This window comes from Grammomys surdaster, unplaced genomic scaffold (assembly GCF_004785775.1).
Source record: "Grammomys surdaster isolate TR1022 unplaced genomic scaffold, NIH_TR_1.0 126138, whole genome shotgun sequence".
NCBI lineage: Eukaryota > Metazoa > Chordata > Mammalia > Rodentia > Muridae > Grammomys > Grammomys surdaster.
The window spans coordinates 69,578-90,168 of NW_021620946.1; the positions used below are offsets into that span (position 1 = coordinate 69,578).

The 20,591-nt window shown below is 35.2% G+C and overlaps 1 protein-coding gene across 1 annotated transcript in view; it reads left to right on the forward strand.

Annotated features, from left to right (window-relative positions):
• The window catches only part of LOC114612237 (complement factor H-like), a gene marked incomplete at its 5' end in the record, with an annotated part of 61,755 nt that extends 54,403 nt beyond the window's left edge, over positions 1-7,352 (forward strand). Inside the window, 2 exons of the mRNA XM_028757198.1 lie at positions 3,821-4,003; positions 6,515-7,352. Of these exons, the coding sequence (XP_028613031.1) occupies positions 3,821-4,003; positions 6,515-6,711 (380 nt within the window). The remainder of the gene's footprint in view (positions 1-3,820; positions 4,004-6,514) is intronic.
• Between the last annotated feature and the right edge of the window lie 13,239 nt (positions 7,353-20,591).

Sequence of the window (20,591 nt, forward strand, 5' to 3'; positions counted from 1 at the left end):
CTTTCTTTCTTTCTTTCTTTCTTTCTTTCTTTCTTTCTTTCTTTCTTCCTTCCTTCCTTCCTTCCTTCCTTCCTTCCTTCCTTCCTTTCTTTCTTTCTTTCTTTCTTTCTTTCTTTCTTTCTTTCTTTCTTTCTTTTATTTGATACTTTCTTTATTTACATTTCAAATGTTATCTCCTTTCCAGGTTTCTCCAAGAAACCCCCTATACCATCCCCAGTCCCCTGCTTCTATGAGGGTGTTTCCCCACCCATCCACCCATCCATGCCTCCACACCCTCACCCTATAATTCCCTTACACTGGAGCATCAGTTTTGTTCTAGAGCTCTTAGGTGTGCTGTTATGTTGCCAGTATAAAATCTCTACATTTTTTTAAAATCAGAACACTTAGTGCCATGAATTTTTCCCTTTAGCATTGCTTTCACTGTGTCCCATAGTTTTGGTTATGCTGTATCATTATTTTCAATAAATTCCAGGAAGTTTTAAATTTTCTTATTTATTTATTCCTTGACCAAGTTATCACTGAATAAAGTGTTGTTTGGTTTCCATGGGTATGTGGGTTTTCTCTTGCGTTGGGTCTTATTGAAGACCAGCCTTGTGCTGTGGTGATCTGACAGAGTGCGTGGGATTACTTCAATCTTCTTGTATTGGTTGAGGTTTGTTTTGAAATCCACTATACGGTCAATTTTTGAGTAGGTACCATGCGGTGCTGAGAAGAGGGTATATTCTTTCGTTTTAGGATAAAATGTTTTGTAGATCTCAGTTAAATGTGTTAGATTCATAGCCTCTATTAGTTTCACTGTGTCTCTTTTTAGTTTCTGATTTAATGACCTATTCATTAGTAAGAGTGGGGTGTTGAAGTTTCATACTATTATTGTTCAGGTTCAGTGTGTTTTTTTAGCTTTAGTAAAGTTTCCTTTATGAATGTGTGTGCCCTTGCATTTGGGGCATAGATGTTCAGAATTAACACTTTCTCTTGGTGAATTTTTTAACACTTTCTCTTGGTGAATTTTTTTCTTTCATGAACACGAAGTATACATTCCCAGCTTGCTTGATAACTTTTAGACTAAAAGTCTATTTTTTTTGGATAGTTGATGACAATTCCTGCTTGTTTCTTAGCACCATTGCTTGGAAAACTTTTTTTCAGCCTTTTATTCTATGGTAGTGTGTTTCTTGTATGCATCAAAATGCTGGATCCTGTTTGTGTATTCAGCCTGTTAGCTTATGTCTTTTTATTGGGGAATTGAGTACACTGATATTGAGAGATATTAAATCAGATGATTGTTAGTTCCTGTTATGTTTGTTGTTGTGGGTATTATGCACATGTGATATTATGTATTTAGGCATTATGTGCATGTGATTCTCTCCTTTTTGCTTTGTTGTGAGTTGATTAATATCGTGATTTTTCTTTGGTGTGAGTATGCTCCTTATGTTAGAGTTTTTCTTGTAGAACTCTACATAGTACTGGAGTGGTAGATAGATATTGTTTGAATTTGGTTTTGTCCTAGAATATTTTGTTTACTTTTCCATCTATGTTGATGGGGAATTTTACTGAGTATAGTACCCTGGGCTGGTATTTGTTTTCTCTTAGGATCTGCATGAACTCTGTCTAGGTTCTTCTGAATTTGTTTGTCTTTTTTGAGAAGTCAGGTGTAATTCTGATAGGTCTATCTTTGTATGTTACTTGGGTTTTGTCCCTTATAGCTTTTAATATTCTTTCTTAGTTCTGTTCACTTTGATCATCCTGATAAGCCCTTAGAAACAGTGATCACAGGAGTGTTCACAGAACTTTGTTATTGCTTTGCTTGTTCTTTGACTATTTGCATCTATTATATTGCTAATTCTTCAACCTAGAATTGACTTTAATAATTGCATGTAAATTAAAAGCAAAAAGGAGGAGGTGAGACAGGATAGGTGTTTTCTAGGGAGGGAAAATAGGTAAAGTAGATGGTATCTGAAATATAAATAAATGAAATATCCAATTAAAAATAAGTGAAAAAATGTCTTTGGATTATTATGTGATGAAAATATTTTCTTTTCTGGTCCAATATATTTGCTGTTCTACAGGCTTCTTGTATATTTATGGAAATCTCTCAAGCACAACCTGGCATCAGTAATAGTGTCAAGGTTTGGTGCCTGTGCATGAGATGGATTCCAAGTTGAGAGGGTAAATTAATGGGCTTCCCTTCAAGCTCTGTTCCATTTTTATATCTGCATTCCCTTTAGACAGGAACATTTCTTAATCAAATATTTTTCAGATGAGTGGGTGACTCCATCCCTCAACTGGGGGCCATGTCTACCTACTGGTGGTCTCTTTAGGGTTTATCTCTTCACTGTTGTACATTTTAGCTTTGCTTATCCCCATTGGATCCTGAAAGCCTGTCATATCCTTACTGTCTGGGACTATTAAGAGGTTCCCAAGTCCCCCAGCAAACACTGGTGCATAATTTTATACATTCTTCTAGCCCTGTAGGACTCTGTCTGTCTCCCCCCTCCCACATATCTGACCCTGCCTTTCTTCTTTTCCCTCCACCTCCCCTCTCCCATTCATGTCACTTCCTCCTTCTGCCTCCTATGATTATTTTTTAACACTATTCTTAAATGCTAGGTTTCACTTGAAACACAAACATAATTTTATGAGTACAAAGATCATCTGCTATATACCCTTAATTTTACAGTTAAATTTCTCCTACTATTAATTTCTATTTTTATTTTTGTAATGAATTCTGGTAGTTATTCTTTAGGAAAACATCTCTGCTAGATGTAAACTCTTTTTATCTTCTTTGATTGGATAATGTCTCCATTAATGTATTTATTCAAAAGGCTACAACCACAGAATATAGAACTTAAAGCTGACACCCATTTTCTTTTCTTCCTATGGTCTTCATGATGGTAGATAGGAGTCACTTTCTTTGGGAACTTGGTCCAGTATGGTTGCTGAAGACTTCCTACTAATTTTTTCCAAAATATTTTAAGCAATTTTAATAGATGGATCTCCACGAGTTTCATGGGAATTGTCCTATTTAAGTTTACCCAGCTCTTGAATGTGCACATTCATGCATTATGGACATTATGTTTTAATTTTCCTTCACATTATTTTATTTGAATCTCAAGTGTTTTGTTTTTACCTAAAAAGAATTTGAATTTTGTTCAGTTTCATGATGTTCCTCTTGAGATCTTACTGAACAGAATCAGTACTTTTGATTTCCGACTTTCACTGTGTCTTCCAAGGGTAAGCAGTAGTCCAAAAGAAAGACACATAGGACAGTATTAGGTAATTAGATGAGTTCTGAATTTCTTTACTAGAATTTTCAGTGTCTCTTCCCTGCATATAATGTTTACTAAAAGTACTCTGTCCAAGCATTTCAGATATACTTAGCAAAAGTATAACATATAGACGGCTATGCTTCTTTTGACCCTATCAGAAACCCAGAAAGCCTCGTTCGCCTTCTGTAATATTATAAGCTTTAAAGTCTTATTTACAAATATATTTTTAAAAGAGTGGCAATATATGGAGTCTTATTCTATTAGATATTTTTTTAAAAGTTGCCTATCTACATTGGCATCTTATGTTCTGAAGCTCTTAAGATATTTCCTAATACTTGAAGGTTTCAGAACACACTTGTTTGCTGAAGTTAAGTAACTGCTTTAGGTGAGAAGGCAGGAAGAAGTTGAAACTCTCATTTTATATGATTAACCTTTCTTAAATAATTATTTATTTAGCGAGAAATTGCTAAAGTCTTGTTTAATACAGTATTCTTTCTGGTTCTGCTTGAGCCTGTAATTTGACTTGGTTCTCAAACATTCAAATCTTGTCTCCTTAGACTCAACAGGGAAATGTGGGCCTCCTCCACCTATTGACAATGGAGACATCACCTCCTTGTCATTATCAGTATATGCACCATTATCATCAGTTGAATATCAGTGCCAGGACTATTATCTACTTAAAGGAAAGAAGACAATAACATGTAGAAATGGAAAGTGGTCTGAGCCACCAACCTGTTTACGTAAGTACCTTATTTTCATAGATTATAGGAGATTTTGTGTTATATTATGGATATTATTCTGTTAATACTAGAACATTCAAAAAACACAAGTACTGTTTTGATTGTGCTTCAGTGCCAAACATCAGCATGTGATAAAAACAAGATTATTAGATTCTTTTTATAAAAATCACCTGTCAAATAAAATTGTACAGGTTATTACTTATAATTAAGTCTCTACTACCATGTGTTAATGTCCACAAAACTGGGAACCAGCATGATATTTTATACCTGTTTTCTCAGTCAGTATTCTATTGCTGTAAAGAGGCACTACGGCTATGGCAAAACTTTTAAAAAACAAACAAGCAAACAAAAAACACATTTGTTGGGTGGATATTGCTTACAATATCAGAGATTAGTCTATTATCACATTTGGGAGCATGGTGGCCCAGAGGCAAACTTGATGGTGGAGAAGGAGCTGAGCATTCAACATCTGGCTCTAGAGGGAGCAGCAAGCCATCATAGACATATATCTTCTAATGAGCCAATACCAATTCCAGTAAGGCCATAGCTCCTAATCCTTCTCAAGTATCACCAGTCCCCAATGAATAATCTATATTTGAGTCTATGGAGGCTGTTCTTTTTCAATTCACCAAACCTGTGTACATCTTGCAAGTATTAAATCCATACAACATCTCCTTCCTTTAGATAGGCCAAATACCATCTATTAACCACTGTCATGCATTCTAGAGAAATTATAGTCTTTCTTTTATCTGTGAAAAAGAACACAAAATCATTGTCTTTCTATGTTTGGTTTATTTCAATTAATGTCCTCCAATGCTCTTTCCTAATTAAAACAATAAAATATATCTGTAATGTCTGGACAATATTTTGTGTTTAAATATACCATGTTGTATTTTTAAATTCACCAATTAATATTAGTTCAGACAATTTTTTTCATCTTAGCTATACTCCTTTAGCAGTTTACAATAGATATATGCATGCAGTTTGAGTAATATGATTTTATTTCCTTTGGATACATACCAGAAGAAACATATAAAAATATGTAAAAATCTATTTTTAAATTTTTAAGACATCTCAATTGTTATCTATAGTAATTTCACAAAGTCATATTCTCATCAATGTTTTGTTTGTTTTTCACCACACATTCATGAGCATTTGTAATTATAAGGGCTCTTTTTTCCGGTGCTATTTTAACTGACTGAGAAGATATTTTATTATGGATTGACAATGAAATTACAGCTAATGATATTTAGGTTTTTATTTTTTTAAAGTATCTATCCATTTATCCAGTTTTGATTGGCTTACTTTTCTTTTAAAATGTGTTTTTCCACAGACTAATAATAATTCATTTAAAGATTATCAACAAATTGAAATCCTTTTCAATTATATTAGTATAACATAAGATAGATATAGTGCAAAACTCTTTCAAAATCAATCTACTGAAAATGATGTTGTAACTTCCAAAAGACCAACCATGCCCAAAGTAATCAATTCAAATCAAATAAAACAAAAACAAAACAAAGCCAAATAAGTGTATTTTCACTTTTTTTTTGACATAGGAAACCCCTATAAGAGCTATGTAAATATCTGGAAACAAACAATAAACAACCATTTACTTTGATTCAAGTGTCTAACAATTTCTTAGGTGTATTGATTATACTCTGTGCTATGCACAAGTACCACATTGCGATAAAATCTGTGGGTCAGTGTTTGCTTTTTGTAATTTGGATTCCCATCCAAACACACAGTGTCCAAAACCAATAAAATGTTTCCCAGTTGTGCTTCTTTGTTCTTTCAGTGGTTTGTTCTTACATTGATGTCGTTGACCAACTTTCAGTGACTTTGCTCAGAAAGGCAGACATATATCAATTATAATCATCTCCATATGGATATCAATTATTCCTTTACCGTTTATTGAATATGATGTCAGTTTCCTAACATAAGTTTTTGGAAAGTCTATTTGGATCAGTTAACTGTAGATGCATAGATCATTTCTCAAATCACTTTTCTCATTCACTGGAGGGTTTATTGCATTCAAGTTACTGTGGGGCTCCTGGTGTATGTTGAAATCAGATATTGTGACATTCCAGATTTTCCTTTCTGCTCTAGTTCCAGTTATCTGCTCATTCTATTGTACTTCCATACAAATTTTAGATTTTTATCCATATGAGTGTGAAAAATGTTATTGGTATTTTGTTGTGGGCTCATATAGACTGCTAGTAACCATAGGCAATGTGGACATTTCTATATCAATATTAATTCTTACAACCCTTTAATATACAAGATTTTTCCATTTTTGTCTTTTCTGATTCTTTTACCAGTTAACTAATATTTATGATTGAAGTTTTCACTTACATTGATAAATTAATAGCTGAATTAATTTTGAAGTTACTGATAATGACATTGCATTTTTGGTTAATTCTCAGAAAAAAGTGGAAATTGTTTATAAAAAAGGGGTGATTTTTGTAGGTTTATATATTACTTTATTGACTTTGATAATTTTTCTTTCAGCTGCATGTGTAATATCAGAAGATGTTATGAAAAGACATAATATAGTTCTCAGATGGAGAGAAAATGAAAAGATTTATTCCAAATCAGGGGAGAATATTGAATTTATGTGTAAACCTGGATATAGGCAACAAAAAGGATCTCATCCATTTCGTACAAGTTGCATTCAAGGTCACATCAATTATCCTACTTGTCAATAAAATCACAATACAATTAGTAAATCTTATGGATGAACCTTTGTTTATAAATTCAGTTAATATGCATAGCATATTACTAATTCAGTTTCACTTTTCATTTGAAATATTGTTTAGCTCATTTCTTCTAATAAGTATAAACTTTTTTGTTATATGGTGTTTAATTTGTAATCTTAGAGAATGTTGTCACAATGAAAGAGCAGCACATTCAAAAATCCTACTCCAAAATATATATTCAAGGGCAAACTATATCAAAGCATGAAAATAAATGTAAGTTCTTCAATGTCTGTTTCTGTTCAGAACTCTTCAGAATTTCCTCGATATCTTTTGATGTAAAGTTCTGATTCACAATGAGTGGAAGACATATTGACTCAGTCTTCGAATTAGCATTATTTCCCAAACTCAAGTTATAATACCAAACTATCAATTGTAATATCACTAATGCATGTAATTAATTACTATATACTACTTTTGTATCAATAACAAAATCTAAGTAAATTCTTGCATATGAATGTCTAATATTTTGTACATTGTAATAATGAAATATTCAAACAATTATACAAAGGGATTAAAGTTTTCACTATGTGTATGATTCTATCACTGTAATAATATTGACTTTAAAACCTATAAATATTAGTTATCACTTATGAACAGAAAATGAGTATTATCTTAGTTTTTTTCTTGTTGTTTTTTTAATTCCATAGCTTATTTATTTCCATTTCAGATGCATCCCCCTTCCCAATTCCCCCTACCCATTAATCCCCTATCCCTTCTCTCCTCCTTCTTTGCCTTTATGCTATTTAAATTACATGCAAGTACTAAGATCAGTTCTAAGTTGAGGAACTAGCAATACAATAGATGAAAATAGTCCAGGAACAAGTAATACAATAAACCCAGTTATGACAAAGAACATGCATGACAGTAAACAGAGTCCAGTGATCACTCCTGTGATCACTTTTTCTAAGGGCTTACCAGGATGATCAAAATATTTGAATATATTTCTCCGTCCTAGTCCAAAGTCATTTTCATGCCTAAAGCCAACTTTTTTGTTCTAGCTTAAGATTTAGATTCCTGCCTAAAATTTCTTCTTTGTTCTAGCCTCGGATTTAGATTTCTGCCTGAAATTATTTCTTTGTTACAGCCCAATGTCAGATTCCTGCCTGCAGTTTACTTCCTTGTCTTTGGCCTAGGTCAGATTCCTTCCAAGCAGCCCATTTCCTTGTCCGTGGCCAATAACAGATTCCTGCTAGGCAGCCCCAAAAGCGCTCCACATCTTCCCCTTATTATTCCATAAACCAGACTGAGCCTATCTTATGTCCTTCTGACAAGAAAGCCTTCCTTAGCCATCGTGGAATATTCATTATCATAAGCAATACATTTATGTCTTAGATTGGTGAGGATTTCTGCAGAATCTTACCCGTCCTTGACTTGCCAGCCTGTTAAATTAATAACTCTGTCTGAGGGTCCATTATCAGTTTCAAGTCATGTACTTTGGCTGCCAGCATGTTGATGTAGTAGAGACTAGCTTTAACATGACGGACAGGAATAAAAGTATTCCCAGGACAAGAAGGGCTAGCCTGATCAAGCTATATATGCCAGTTGTTTTGAAGAGACATATTAACCAAGGCAACTCAAATGCATAATGACATTTAACTAGGTTTGGCTTTTAAGTTAACATATTTAGTCAATTATCATCACAGTGTAAAGTAGGACAGTGTTTATGTAGACATGCTGCTGGCAAAGGAACTGAAAATTCTACATTTTGATCCATAAGCAGCAAAAGGCCATGTGCCACACTGAACATCACTTGAGCATAGGCAACCTCAAAGCCTGCCCCGACTGTGACAGACTTCATTCAACATGACCCTACCTATATTAACTAAGCTACACCTCCTTATAGTGTCACTTTCTATGGACAAGCATTCAAGCACATGAGTCTATGTGATCCATAGCTATTGAAACTCCCACAGATATATACATATTGTTCACCCAAAATACTAAAGGAAAATAACAATAATTATAATGAAATTTATAAAATCTGTAGTTATCTTTAGAGTTAATAAAGTGTTGCTTTGCTATTCATTATCTTTAAAGAGTTTCTAACTCACAGTGGATGGACTCGGCATATTAATTTTTTGATAGTGAGAAAGTGATATTTATTCAGCAAATACTAATGAATTTTTAATTATTCTGTTATATATGAACTTTTGTTCATACATATATACACAAGAATATATATTATATATACACACATATACATATATATCTATTATATACATATATACGTTATATAATACATATATACACACACACACGTGTGTGTGTGTGTGTGTGTGCATATAAAACAACTGTCTGATTATGAGAAGAAGTAATTCATCATACTTCCTGTATCACTAAGGTATCCAGTCAGCATTTAAAAAGCTTCTGTTACTGAATGTGATTAATAGATCATTAGGTATTTAAAATAGCTTTAAACCAACACTGGTTACAGTGTACCTTGGTGTATTAATCAGGTTACTCTAGAGTAACATGAGTAACAGATCATATGGAATACATCTCTCTGTCTCTCATATGTGTATACACACACACACACAAATATATATATATATATATATATATATATATATATATATATATATATATATATATATATATGACTTATATATATGATTTATTAGAAGGACAGGATGCATGCCTGGTAATCTAACAATGTCTGTAAATGAACAGAATGTCCAAGAATTCAGTAGTTGCTCATTTCTTAAGGCTGCATGTCTCAGTTGGTTTTAGTGTACTCTACAATCCCAAATACATAATCTCTAAATCCAGGGAAAGAATTGGATGTACTAGCATGGTGAGGGCAAGAAGGGAAAGATCAAAAGAGCAACAGCCCCCTCCTTCTATGTCCTTATATAGGTTTACAGAAGAAGTTGTGGCCCAGATTAAATGTGTGTCCTCCATACTCAAATTCTGAACTAAAGTCTTGTGTCTTCCTGCTCAAGTTCCAGATTTAAGGTGTTTAATTTCCTACCTCAAAGGTCCACACTAGAAATGTAGATTTGCCTACTTCTAACTAAGTAAAAAATCTCTCAGAGGTGTGCACTCCATATCTGGATTGTTCTTCATTCCAGATGTAATCATGTTGACAGTCAAGATCCGCCATCACAATTTCAACCATTATTACTTTGACACACAATCATATCTCCTCATTTCATGATTAATTTCCAAATGAAAACAATAACCAGGTCATAGTCACACTTAGACATAATAACTGTTCTACATACAAAATAAAATAGAATAGAACATTTATTGTGATCATTTTCTTATCTCAAACTTTAAGAAAACCATTGATATTCTTTTAATTGATGTTAGAGCATATGATTAGGAAATAGAGGAAATGGAGAGAAAAGAAAAATATGTGTACAAATACATTCTTAACAAAATACAACCAAAGCACTCATTTCAACTATAATCCTTTTTTCTCAAATTGGTTACACTGTCTTAGTTAATGGCTTAGTTAGGGTGCTATTGCTGTCAACAGACACCATGACTATAGTAATTCTTACAAAGAAAAACCTTATTTTAATCTTTTTTATGTGATATTTTATTTATATACAATACTGATGTCATCACCTTTCCCCATTTCCCCTCCCTAAAACCCTCTATCCTATACCTTCTTTTCCTTTTGCTTTTATACCATTTTGATTACATGAATGTATTAAGGTCAGTCCTAGGTTGAGGGTATAGGAAAACCTATAATTGGGGCTGGCTTCATGTTTCAGAGGTTTTGCCATTATCATTATGTGAAGCATGGCAGCTCAAAGGTAGAAATCGTGCTGGAGCTGAGAGATTTTACATCCTGATCCTCCGGCAGCAGAAAGAAACTGGGTCTCACTCACTGGACAAAGTTTGATTGAGCATAGTCTTCAAAACCTACCCACGCTGGGACATACACCTACCAACAAGACTACAACTCGTCCCAAAAGGCCATATCTCCTAATAGTATCACTTGTAAAGTTCCAGGAGTTCTACCACATGGTATATGTGGGTCATTCTTATTTAATCAGCACATCTGTATTTAGCTGTATCCGTTTATTGCACATTTTGTTTTTCCCCTACCACCTGCCAGCACCTCCACAGGTCTTGGATCTTTTCCTGTTGGAATGACTCATACATTCATTCCTGAAAAGTCTGTGCTCTTTGTCATGTTCCCTGGATTAGGCCATGCTAAATTCCCATTGACCTTCATCACAGGACAATGTAGCACCAAGTGACATCCAAAAGTATTGTCTGCATGCCAGACTTAATTTTCTTATCTCCATTGTACAGTTGTGATCCAATTTTACCATGGAAATTTGGATTTATCAACACTCTTACAACTGTTATTTCCTCCTTATCCTGTTTGTTAAAGGAAATTAGAAGCCCAAAGTGGCCTTATAGAATACTGAATTACTAGACCAATAGGATATTTTTTGTGGCTCATTGTAGGAACATTCTCTACCATGAAAGAAAATTTCTAGGATAGCAGAACTTATGGTCTCTAGAACAGGAAGCAACTTTTCCTAGACCATCACTAGGGATGATAGTGGGTTTCTGTTTTGTATCCCTTGATCTTTGATCCATGGCTACAAGAGATACTATATCATATCTTAGATGAATATTCAAAACATAATTTGCCCTATGGATAACACTGACACTGCTCTCCCAGCTGTTTCCATGTAATTTTACACTGTAGCTGTGTCTTCACAAGGCCTTATCTCTCCATTAGGTTAGTTGCTGCAGAATAATGGGGAACAAGATAAGACCAGTTGATATAATGATTATTGGCCTTGGTCAGCTGCAAAACTGTTTAGAATACAATGATAGTGAATAAGCCATTATTTAACTTCAAAGATGGTTGTTTTGCCAGACACATTGCTTGCAGGAGAGGCAAATCTATAACCAAAATAAATATCTACACCAGAAGGACAATATGGAATACTTCCCATAAAAGAAATGGTCCAATATCAGTCAACTTTTCACCAGGTTGCTATCTAGTTTCCTCCAGGAATGGGGCCAAATCAGGAGCTCAGTACTGATCTATGTTGCAGATATATTTGACCTCAGAATACAGTTGTAGCCATGTCAGGCTTGGTCAGTGGAAGTCCATGTTATCAAGCCCATGTGTATACTTCATCCAGTCACCATGTTCATTTTATTAATGGACACATTGAACAATGACTGAGATGTCTGTGAAAAAATAAAAGCTAACTTTCCCCAGAGTGGCATTAAGACTATTTGATAACTGAACTCCTCTTCAGCAAAAGTCACCTATTGATGAATATTTCCATGGGACACAAGTTTCTTCACAACTTCTGAAAAGTTGGTGAGATCTATCTACATATAGTTTCTTACTCAGATGTCTTTACCATCAATTTTCTAATCATGATTTTCCTCAAGCCTCATCCAACCAATAAATATGCTACAACTCATGGTTTAGTGAATCACTGCACATCTAGCCATTTCTCTTTTCAAAGAAATTATATGACCCTGTGTACTGTCTGAAGTCTTGGCCTCTGTGAAGATTTCCCCTAACCCATGACTTTCAGCATTGCTAGAAGGGTTTGTGACAGTGTACCTGTCCACTTCTGGGTGGTGCCTGTATAACATGCAGAAATTACAGCAAACCAGACCTAAGTCTTCTCCTTCTTAGTCAAATCAATCATAAGCAACACACCACGAGGCTCTAGGTACACACTTTTCTGCTGACATTATTTTAACATGAGTAAAAATCATTTGGCAAACTTCTTCATGAAATTTACTTGTTCCAGCCTTCAGGAGCTGCTCAGACCCAATCAAGTATACATCTCTTTCACTTGGTAATGAATTGCTGCCGTGCATATCCTACTTTCTGATCTGATAACACTTGTCTCATTATGGGCTGCTCATGTTGCATGATGAGTAGGGTCCAATAGCAAGGCAAGAGCTGTCTTTCTAATGGAGAATAGCTTGTTTTTAAGCGATGGTAGGGTTTTGCTCAAAAATACCAAAGGTCTATTTTGTAATTCACCTATAGGGGCTTGTGGTAGGCTCCAAGGAACATTCCTATCTGCCATTGACACCTCAAGTATTAACAAGTCCTCTAGATCATATGGTCCAAGTAGTAGATCAGTCTTCAAATATGCCCAGACCTTTGGAAAAGATTTTTCCTCTTTTAGGCCTGACCAAAAGCTACTAGTCACTTGGTATATGCACCAGAGTAGTACACCTAAGTGAGGAATGTGATTTCTCTAGAATCAAAATAGGCCCACTAAGCATTTTACTTCTTTTTGGTGGCAAAGGACACCAGATACAACAAAAAATACCTTCTTTAATTTTGCTACTATTATGAATAGTAATACATATATATCTGATATTCAAGATATCTGATATGCATTATCTATGAAATTATTGTTTGATCCCCAGTGACAGCACAACCCATATGTTGAGAACCATTTAAGGAAGATCTACAACAGATGAAGACATAAGACTTGGTGTCTTACCAATGTTTGCATTCTCTTCTCTGTGCGCTGCTACGTGGTAGAATCATGACAAAGAAATACTGTGCACTTTGCTTGTATTGGAACTTACTCCATTAGTGAAGAAAAAACCATCTAATCCAATCTTCCAGAAAACTCCATTATCTTTACTATCATAAAGGTGATGTAGAAACATCAAATAAATGTTAGGTAAGATCTCCATTAAGACTGTAGCAGAGGAATGAAAAAGACAGTTCATCGTGATGGGAACTAAAAGACAGAAAAATGGTTATTCCCATCAGACAAAATAAAAATTAAATAAAAAAGTATTAAATAAAAATATAAGAGATTATGAAATGTAAAGTCAATTCATTAAATACATCTAACAAGTAGGTCTGTGTGTAATAAATTCAATATAAAAACATATTTGTAGATGTAAAGGGAAAATACACTTAAGTATATTAACCATGGGATCTTTTATTAAATGTGGGTTTAACAGATAGAAAAGTAACACAGCAACATTATACTTGATTGATATATTAAACATATTGTCTTAATTTATAAGGTTATATTATTTCTCCAAAACATAAAATCCAACTGACACAATTCATATCACCAATGAATATAAGTAATTGAACCTGTCAAATGCATGCATAGCATGCTATCTAAGAAGAGTAGCATGCACATCCTTTCAAAAGGCATACAAAACATTCTTCTGAATAGCTAATATTCTACACAGTGAACTTCATCTTTAAAAATATTTGTGTTTTTATGGACACCTCTTTACAATGTCAAACCTCTACCATCTGAAGATATTCATACTGAACCATTCAAACCATGTTGCTGTCTAACAGGAAGCATTTTGCAACACTTGCATCCCAAACTTTTGCTACATGATGACTTGAGTACCTGGTACATTACAAAGGAACACTTTCTTCCCCTGCTCTAGCACATTGGGCATTAACTGTGACATATGATAGCTAGGATTGGCAGAGATTCTGACCCACTGGTCACTCACATCTCACACTTTCTCTCACCACCAAATTTAATTTCTCAGGAAGTGTACTGAGAGCCTTCTTTTTCATTGAAAAAATATTTTTTCATATGTATATTGTGATCATAGCTTCCTCATTTGACTTCCTCCAGACCATTCACACACACACACATTCAGTCAAATCCAAGAAATTTCTGACTGTTTCAAAAGCAAATAAACTGGCCAAAAGAAAAATTCAAACAAACACAAAACAGAATAAAATATAACAATGGGGAAAAACATCAAAAGAAAAAAACACACACATAGTGGGGCTAGAGTGATGGCATAGTGGTTAAGAGCACTGACTGCTCTTCCAGAAGCCCTGAGTTCAATCCCAGAAACCACATGGTGGCTCATGACCATTTGTTATGGGATTCCATGACCTCATCTGGTGTGTCTGAAGACAGTAACAGTGTGCTCACACAAAATAAACAAAATCTTTTAAAAAACCCATATACATAGGGACCTGTGGACCCTCTGCACTCTATCTTCCAGCCTACACCTCTAACCGTATTCCTAGATACATGAAGGGACTTCTACTCTAATTTCCTGCAAGACATCTCTACTGGGTTTCCTCAGATAGGATTTCCTGCCCCCTCTACATTTCATTTCTCAGTCCATAACACTGCCTGAATACATGGAGACATACTGCTGCTCAAGACAAACAGAGGCTTGAAACCATCAGAAAATTCTACCTCTACCTGAATCCCTGGAGGCCTGCCCTCACCCAGGACAACCAGGAGCCTTAAGTCATCAGGACCTACCATCTCTGCCTGCTACCATCACCAACAACCAGCAGTAACTGAAATATCAGAGGCCTGCTGACAGGTGTTACAATATCTACCTGCAATCCTGGAGACCTGAACTCATCAGAGATTACCAGGCATGTCAAAAAAAAAGGACAACCAGATGATGAAAGGCCAGTGTAAAAACACAGTCAACAATAGCCAGGGCAATATGGCAGCACTAGAACTCAGAAATTCTACAACAGCAAATCTTGAATATCCTACCATACCTGACTCACAGGAAAATAACTTTAAATCTAATCTTATGAAGATAATAGACATCTTTAAAGAAGAAATGAATAATCCTTTAAAGAAATGCAGGAAATTGCAATCAAACAGGTGAAAAAATAAACAAAACTGTTCAAGACATGAAACTGGAGATTAAAGAAATAAAGAAAAACAAACCAAGGCAATCCTGGAGATGTAAAACCTAGAAATTAGAAGAGGAAATGACATATAGATGTATTGCCAGGAGAATACAACAGAAGAATGAAGCTAAAGAATAGAAAATATTATAAAAGAAGTTGACACATCAGTCAGAGAAAATGAGAATGCTAAAAGAATTCTAAGATTGATGGAATATTTATTTTTATAGCTGAGGTGTGTTTCTTGTATGAAGCAGAATAATGAATCCAATGTGTTGTTACCCTCTGTCTTTTTATTGGGGAATTCAGTCCATTGTTGCTGAGAGAAATTAGTAATCACTGATTGCTATTTCCTACTATTTTCATTATGGTGGTGGTGGGGTGTGTGTGTGTGTGTGTGTGTGTGTGTGTGTGTGCGTGCGCGCGCACGCACGCGCTCTCTCTCCTTGTTTTTGCTGAAATGGAATTTTTATATCTTCTGTTTTTTTGGGTGTAGTTATCTCTCATGGGTTGGAGTTTTCCTTCTAGTATTTTCTTCAGGACTAGAAACGTGAGTAGATACTGTTGGAATTTTGATTTGTCTTGAAATATCTAGTTTTCTACATCCATGGTTATTGAGAGTTTTGCAGAACACAGTAGTCTAAGATGGCACCTGTGGATTTTCTTTAGAAGTTGCAGGACATCTGTCCAGGTTCTTCCTGTTTTTAGAGTCTCTGTTGAGAAATCAATCTTAATTCTCATAGGTCTGCCTGTATATGTTACCTGCCCCCCTTTCCCCTTGTAGCTCTTAATAGTCTTTCTTCTGTAGAGTTTACATTTTGATTTTTATGTGTACTGAAAGTTTTCTTTTCTGGTCAAGCCTAAATGATAATAAATAAGCTTTTTGTATGTTTATAGGTATCTCTTTCTTTAGGTTGGGAAAGTTTTGTCCTATAATTTTGTTGAAAATATGTTCTAGGCCTTTGATCTGGGCATCTTCACCTTCTTCTATTTCTATTATTCTTAATTTAGGTCTTCTCATGATATGTCAGTGTCAGAAAAAGTTTTCCAAGTAAACAGACTCAAGAAGGAACCTGCAGTATCTGTTCTATTATCTAATAGAATAGACTTTCAACCAAAATCAATCAAAAGTTCTAGGATTCCTTTGAAAACTGCTAATATTCTACCACAATACCCAGATATACCACTCCTGGGTATCCGCAAAAGATGCTCCAACATTCCCAAAAAGACACTTGCTCAACTATAATTATAGCAGCATCATTCACAATAGCCAGAAACTAGAAACAACCTAGATGTCCCTCTACTGAAGAATAGATAAATAATATGTGGCACATCAACACAAAGGAATACTATTGAGCTATGAAAACAATGACATCATGAATCTTGCAGACAAATAGATGGATCTTGAGAATATCATTATGACTGAGATAATCCAGTCCCTAAACAACATGCCAGTAAGTTTTCCATTATAAGTGGATATTTGGACCCTTCCTGTCTGCACCTGTGATTGGAGCAGTCCTAAGGCATCATCTCTATGCCCAATCCCCCGAAAACCCAAAGGAGGCTGAACTCCCAGAGGCTCTAACAAGCCCAGGAGTGTAAGTGAGTAAGCCACAGCCCCCATCCACAAACAGGGAGTAATTTGGGACCTGCAGGGAGCCAGGAACTCCCTCAAGACCAGTGGCATGGGACCCATCCGGTCTGCACCAGCACCTGGAGCACTTCCAAGGTGTCAGCTCTGTACCAAGTTAGACCAAAATCCAAAGGAGGCAGGATTCCCAGGTGCTCTAACATGCCAAGGAGTGTACGAGTGTAGGCCACAACCCTCCTTCCCTGAACACAGAGTAATTTTAGGAACTCCCTCAAGGCCAGTGGATATGGACACTTATGGTCTGAACATGCACCTGGAACATAGGATACTAGAATCACAGGATCTCAGGAGCTTAGACACACAAGGATTTCAGGATTCCAGAAACAGTCTGACTCACAGGAGATATCACAAAAGAGATCGCAGGATCGCAGGATTACAAAGACAGTTGAACTCTGAGGAGTTCTGACACAACCAAGATAACAGGACAGCCAGAGTCCAATCAGAGACAATGAGTGAAGGCAGCACTAGAAATAACCAGAAGTCTAAAAGAAAACACAATAACATAAGCAACAGAAACCAAGGTTATTTGGCATCATCAGAACTGAGTTCTCCCACTATAGCAAGCCCTGGATACCCCATCACACCAGAAAAGCAGGATTCAGATTTAAAATCACTTCTCATGATGATGATAGAGGATTTTTAGAAGGAAATAAGTAATTCACTTTAAAAAGTACAGAGGAACACCAGGAAACAGGTAGAAACCTTTAAAGTGGAAACACAAAAATCCCTTAAAGAATTGCAAGAAAACACAATGAAGGAATTAAACAGAACCATCCAGGATCTAAAAATGGAAATAGAAACAATAAAGAAATCACAAAGGAAGACTATCCTGGAAATAGAAGACCTAGGAAAGAGATCAGGAGTCATAGACACAAGCATCTCCAACAGCATACAAGATAGAAGAGAGAATCTCAGGTGCAGAAGATACCATAGAGAACATTAACACACCTGTCAAAGAAGATACACAATGCAAAACACTCCTAACCCAAAACATCCAGGAAATCAAGGATACAATGAGAAGACCAAACCTAAGGATACTGAGTATAGAACAAAGTGAAGATTCCTATCTTAAAGGGCTAGTAAATATCTTCAACAAAATTATAGAAGAAAACTTCCCTAACCTAAAGAAAGAGATGCCTATGAACATACAAGAAGCCTAGAGAAGTAAAAATTGACTATACAAGAAAAGAATTCTCCCAGTCACATAATAATCAAAACACCAAATGCACAAAAAAAAGAAAAAATATTAAAAGCAATAAGGGAAAGGTGAAGTAACTTATAAAGGCAGACCTATAAGAATTATACCAGACTTCTCACCAGAGACTATAAAAGCCAGAAGATCCTGGACAGATATTATACAGACCTTAAAAGAACACAAAAGACAGCAAAACTCTCAATTACCATAAATGGAAAAACCAAGATATTCCATGACAAAAACAAATTTACAAAATATCTTTCAAAAAATCCAGCCCTACAAAGGATATTAAAGGGAAACTATCAACACAAGGAAGGAAAATATACCCTAGAAAAATCCAGAAAGAAATCTTTCAACATGCCCAAAAATAGATAGCCACACAAACATAACTCCACTTCTAATAACTAAAATAACAGGAAGCAAAGATCACTTCTCCTTAATCTCTCTTAAAATCAATGCACTCAGTTCTCCAACTAAAAGACATAGACTAATGGACTGGATACTTAAATGGGACCCAGCATTTTTCTTCATACATAAAATGTACCTCAGTGACAAAGACAGACATTACCTCAAAATGAAAGGCTGGAAAACAATTTTTCAAGCAAATGGCCCCAAGAAACAAGCAGAAATAGCCATTCTAATATCAAATAAAATCGACTTTCAACCAGAAATTAACAACAAATATGAGAATGGACACTCCATACTCAGCAAAGGAAAAATCAACCAAGATGAACCTCAATTCTGAACACCTATGCACCAAATGCAAGGGCACCCACATTCATAAAAGAAATTTTGCTAAAGCTCAAAACACACATTGCACCTCACACAATAGTAGTGGGAGGTTTCAACACTCCACTCACATCAGTGGACAGACAGATCATGGAATCAGAAAATAAAAACAGTCACAGTGAAACTAAGAGAAGTTATGAAACAAATGGATTTAGCAGGTATTTATAGAACAATTCATCCAAGAACAGAAGAATATACCTTCTTCTAAGCATCTCATGATGCCTTCTCAAAAACTAATTTTATAATCAGTCACAAAACAGGCCTCAACAGCGAAAAGAATATTGAAATAATTCCATGTACCCTATCAAATCACCATGGACTAAGGCTGGTGTTCAATAATGATAAAATAAATGGAATGCTAACATACATATGGAAACTGAATAATGCTCTATGCAATGATAACTTGGTCAGGGAAGAAATAAAGAAAGATATTAAAGACTTTTTAGAATTTAATGAAAATGAGGACACATCATAACAAAACTTGTGGCACACAATGAAAGCAATGTTAAGAGGAAAATTCAAAACTCTAAGTGCCTACAAAAGGAAACTGGAGAGAGCACACCTTAGCAGCTTGACAGCCCACCTGAAAGCTCTAGAACAAAAAGAACAAATGCACACAAAAGGGGTGCACTGCAGGAAACATTCAAACTCATGGCTGAAATTAACCAAGTAGAAACAAAAAGAACTACACAAAGAATCAATGAAATCAGGAGCTGGTTCTTTGAGAAAATCAACAAGATAAATAAACGTTTAGCCTGACTAACCAGAGGGCACAGAAACAGTATCAAAATTAATAAAATCAGAACTGAAAAAAGAGACATAACAACAGAAACTGGGAAATTCAAAGAATCATCAGATTCTACTGCAAAAGCCTATACTCAACAAAACTGGAAAATCTGAGTGAAATGGACAATTTCCTCAACAGATACCAGACAGCAAAGATAAATCAGGAACATATAAACCAATTAACCCGCCCTATAACCCCTAAAGAAAGAAATTCTCCCTACCAAAAGAAAAAAAAAAAGCTCAGGATCAGATGACTTTAGTGGAAAATTCTATCAGACATTCCAAGAAGACCTAATACCTATTTTCTGCAAACTGTTCCACAAAACAGAAGGAACACTACCCAATTTGTTCTATGAAGCCACAATTATGCTCATACCTGAACCAGGCAAAGACCCAACAATGAAAGAGAACTTCAGACCAATCTCCCTTATGAACATCGATGCAAAAATACTCAATAAAATTCTTGCAAACCAAATCCAAGAACACATCAAATTAATCATCCATCATGATCAAGTAGGCTTTATCCCAAGTATACAGGGACGGTTCAATATTTGGGAATCCATCAACATAATCCAATATATAAATAAACTCAAAGAAAATAAAAGCCCACATGTTCATCTCACTAGGTGCTGAGAAAGCATTTGAAAACATTCAACTCCCCTTCATGGTAAAAGTCTTGGATATAACAGGAATTCAAGGCCAATACTTAAATTAGTGAAAGCAATATACAGCAAACAGGTAGCCAACATCCAACTAAATGGAGAGAAACTGAAAGCAATACCATTAAA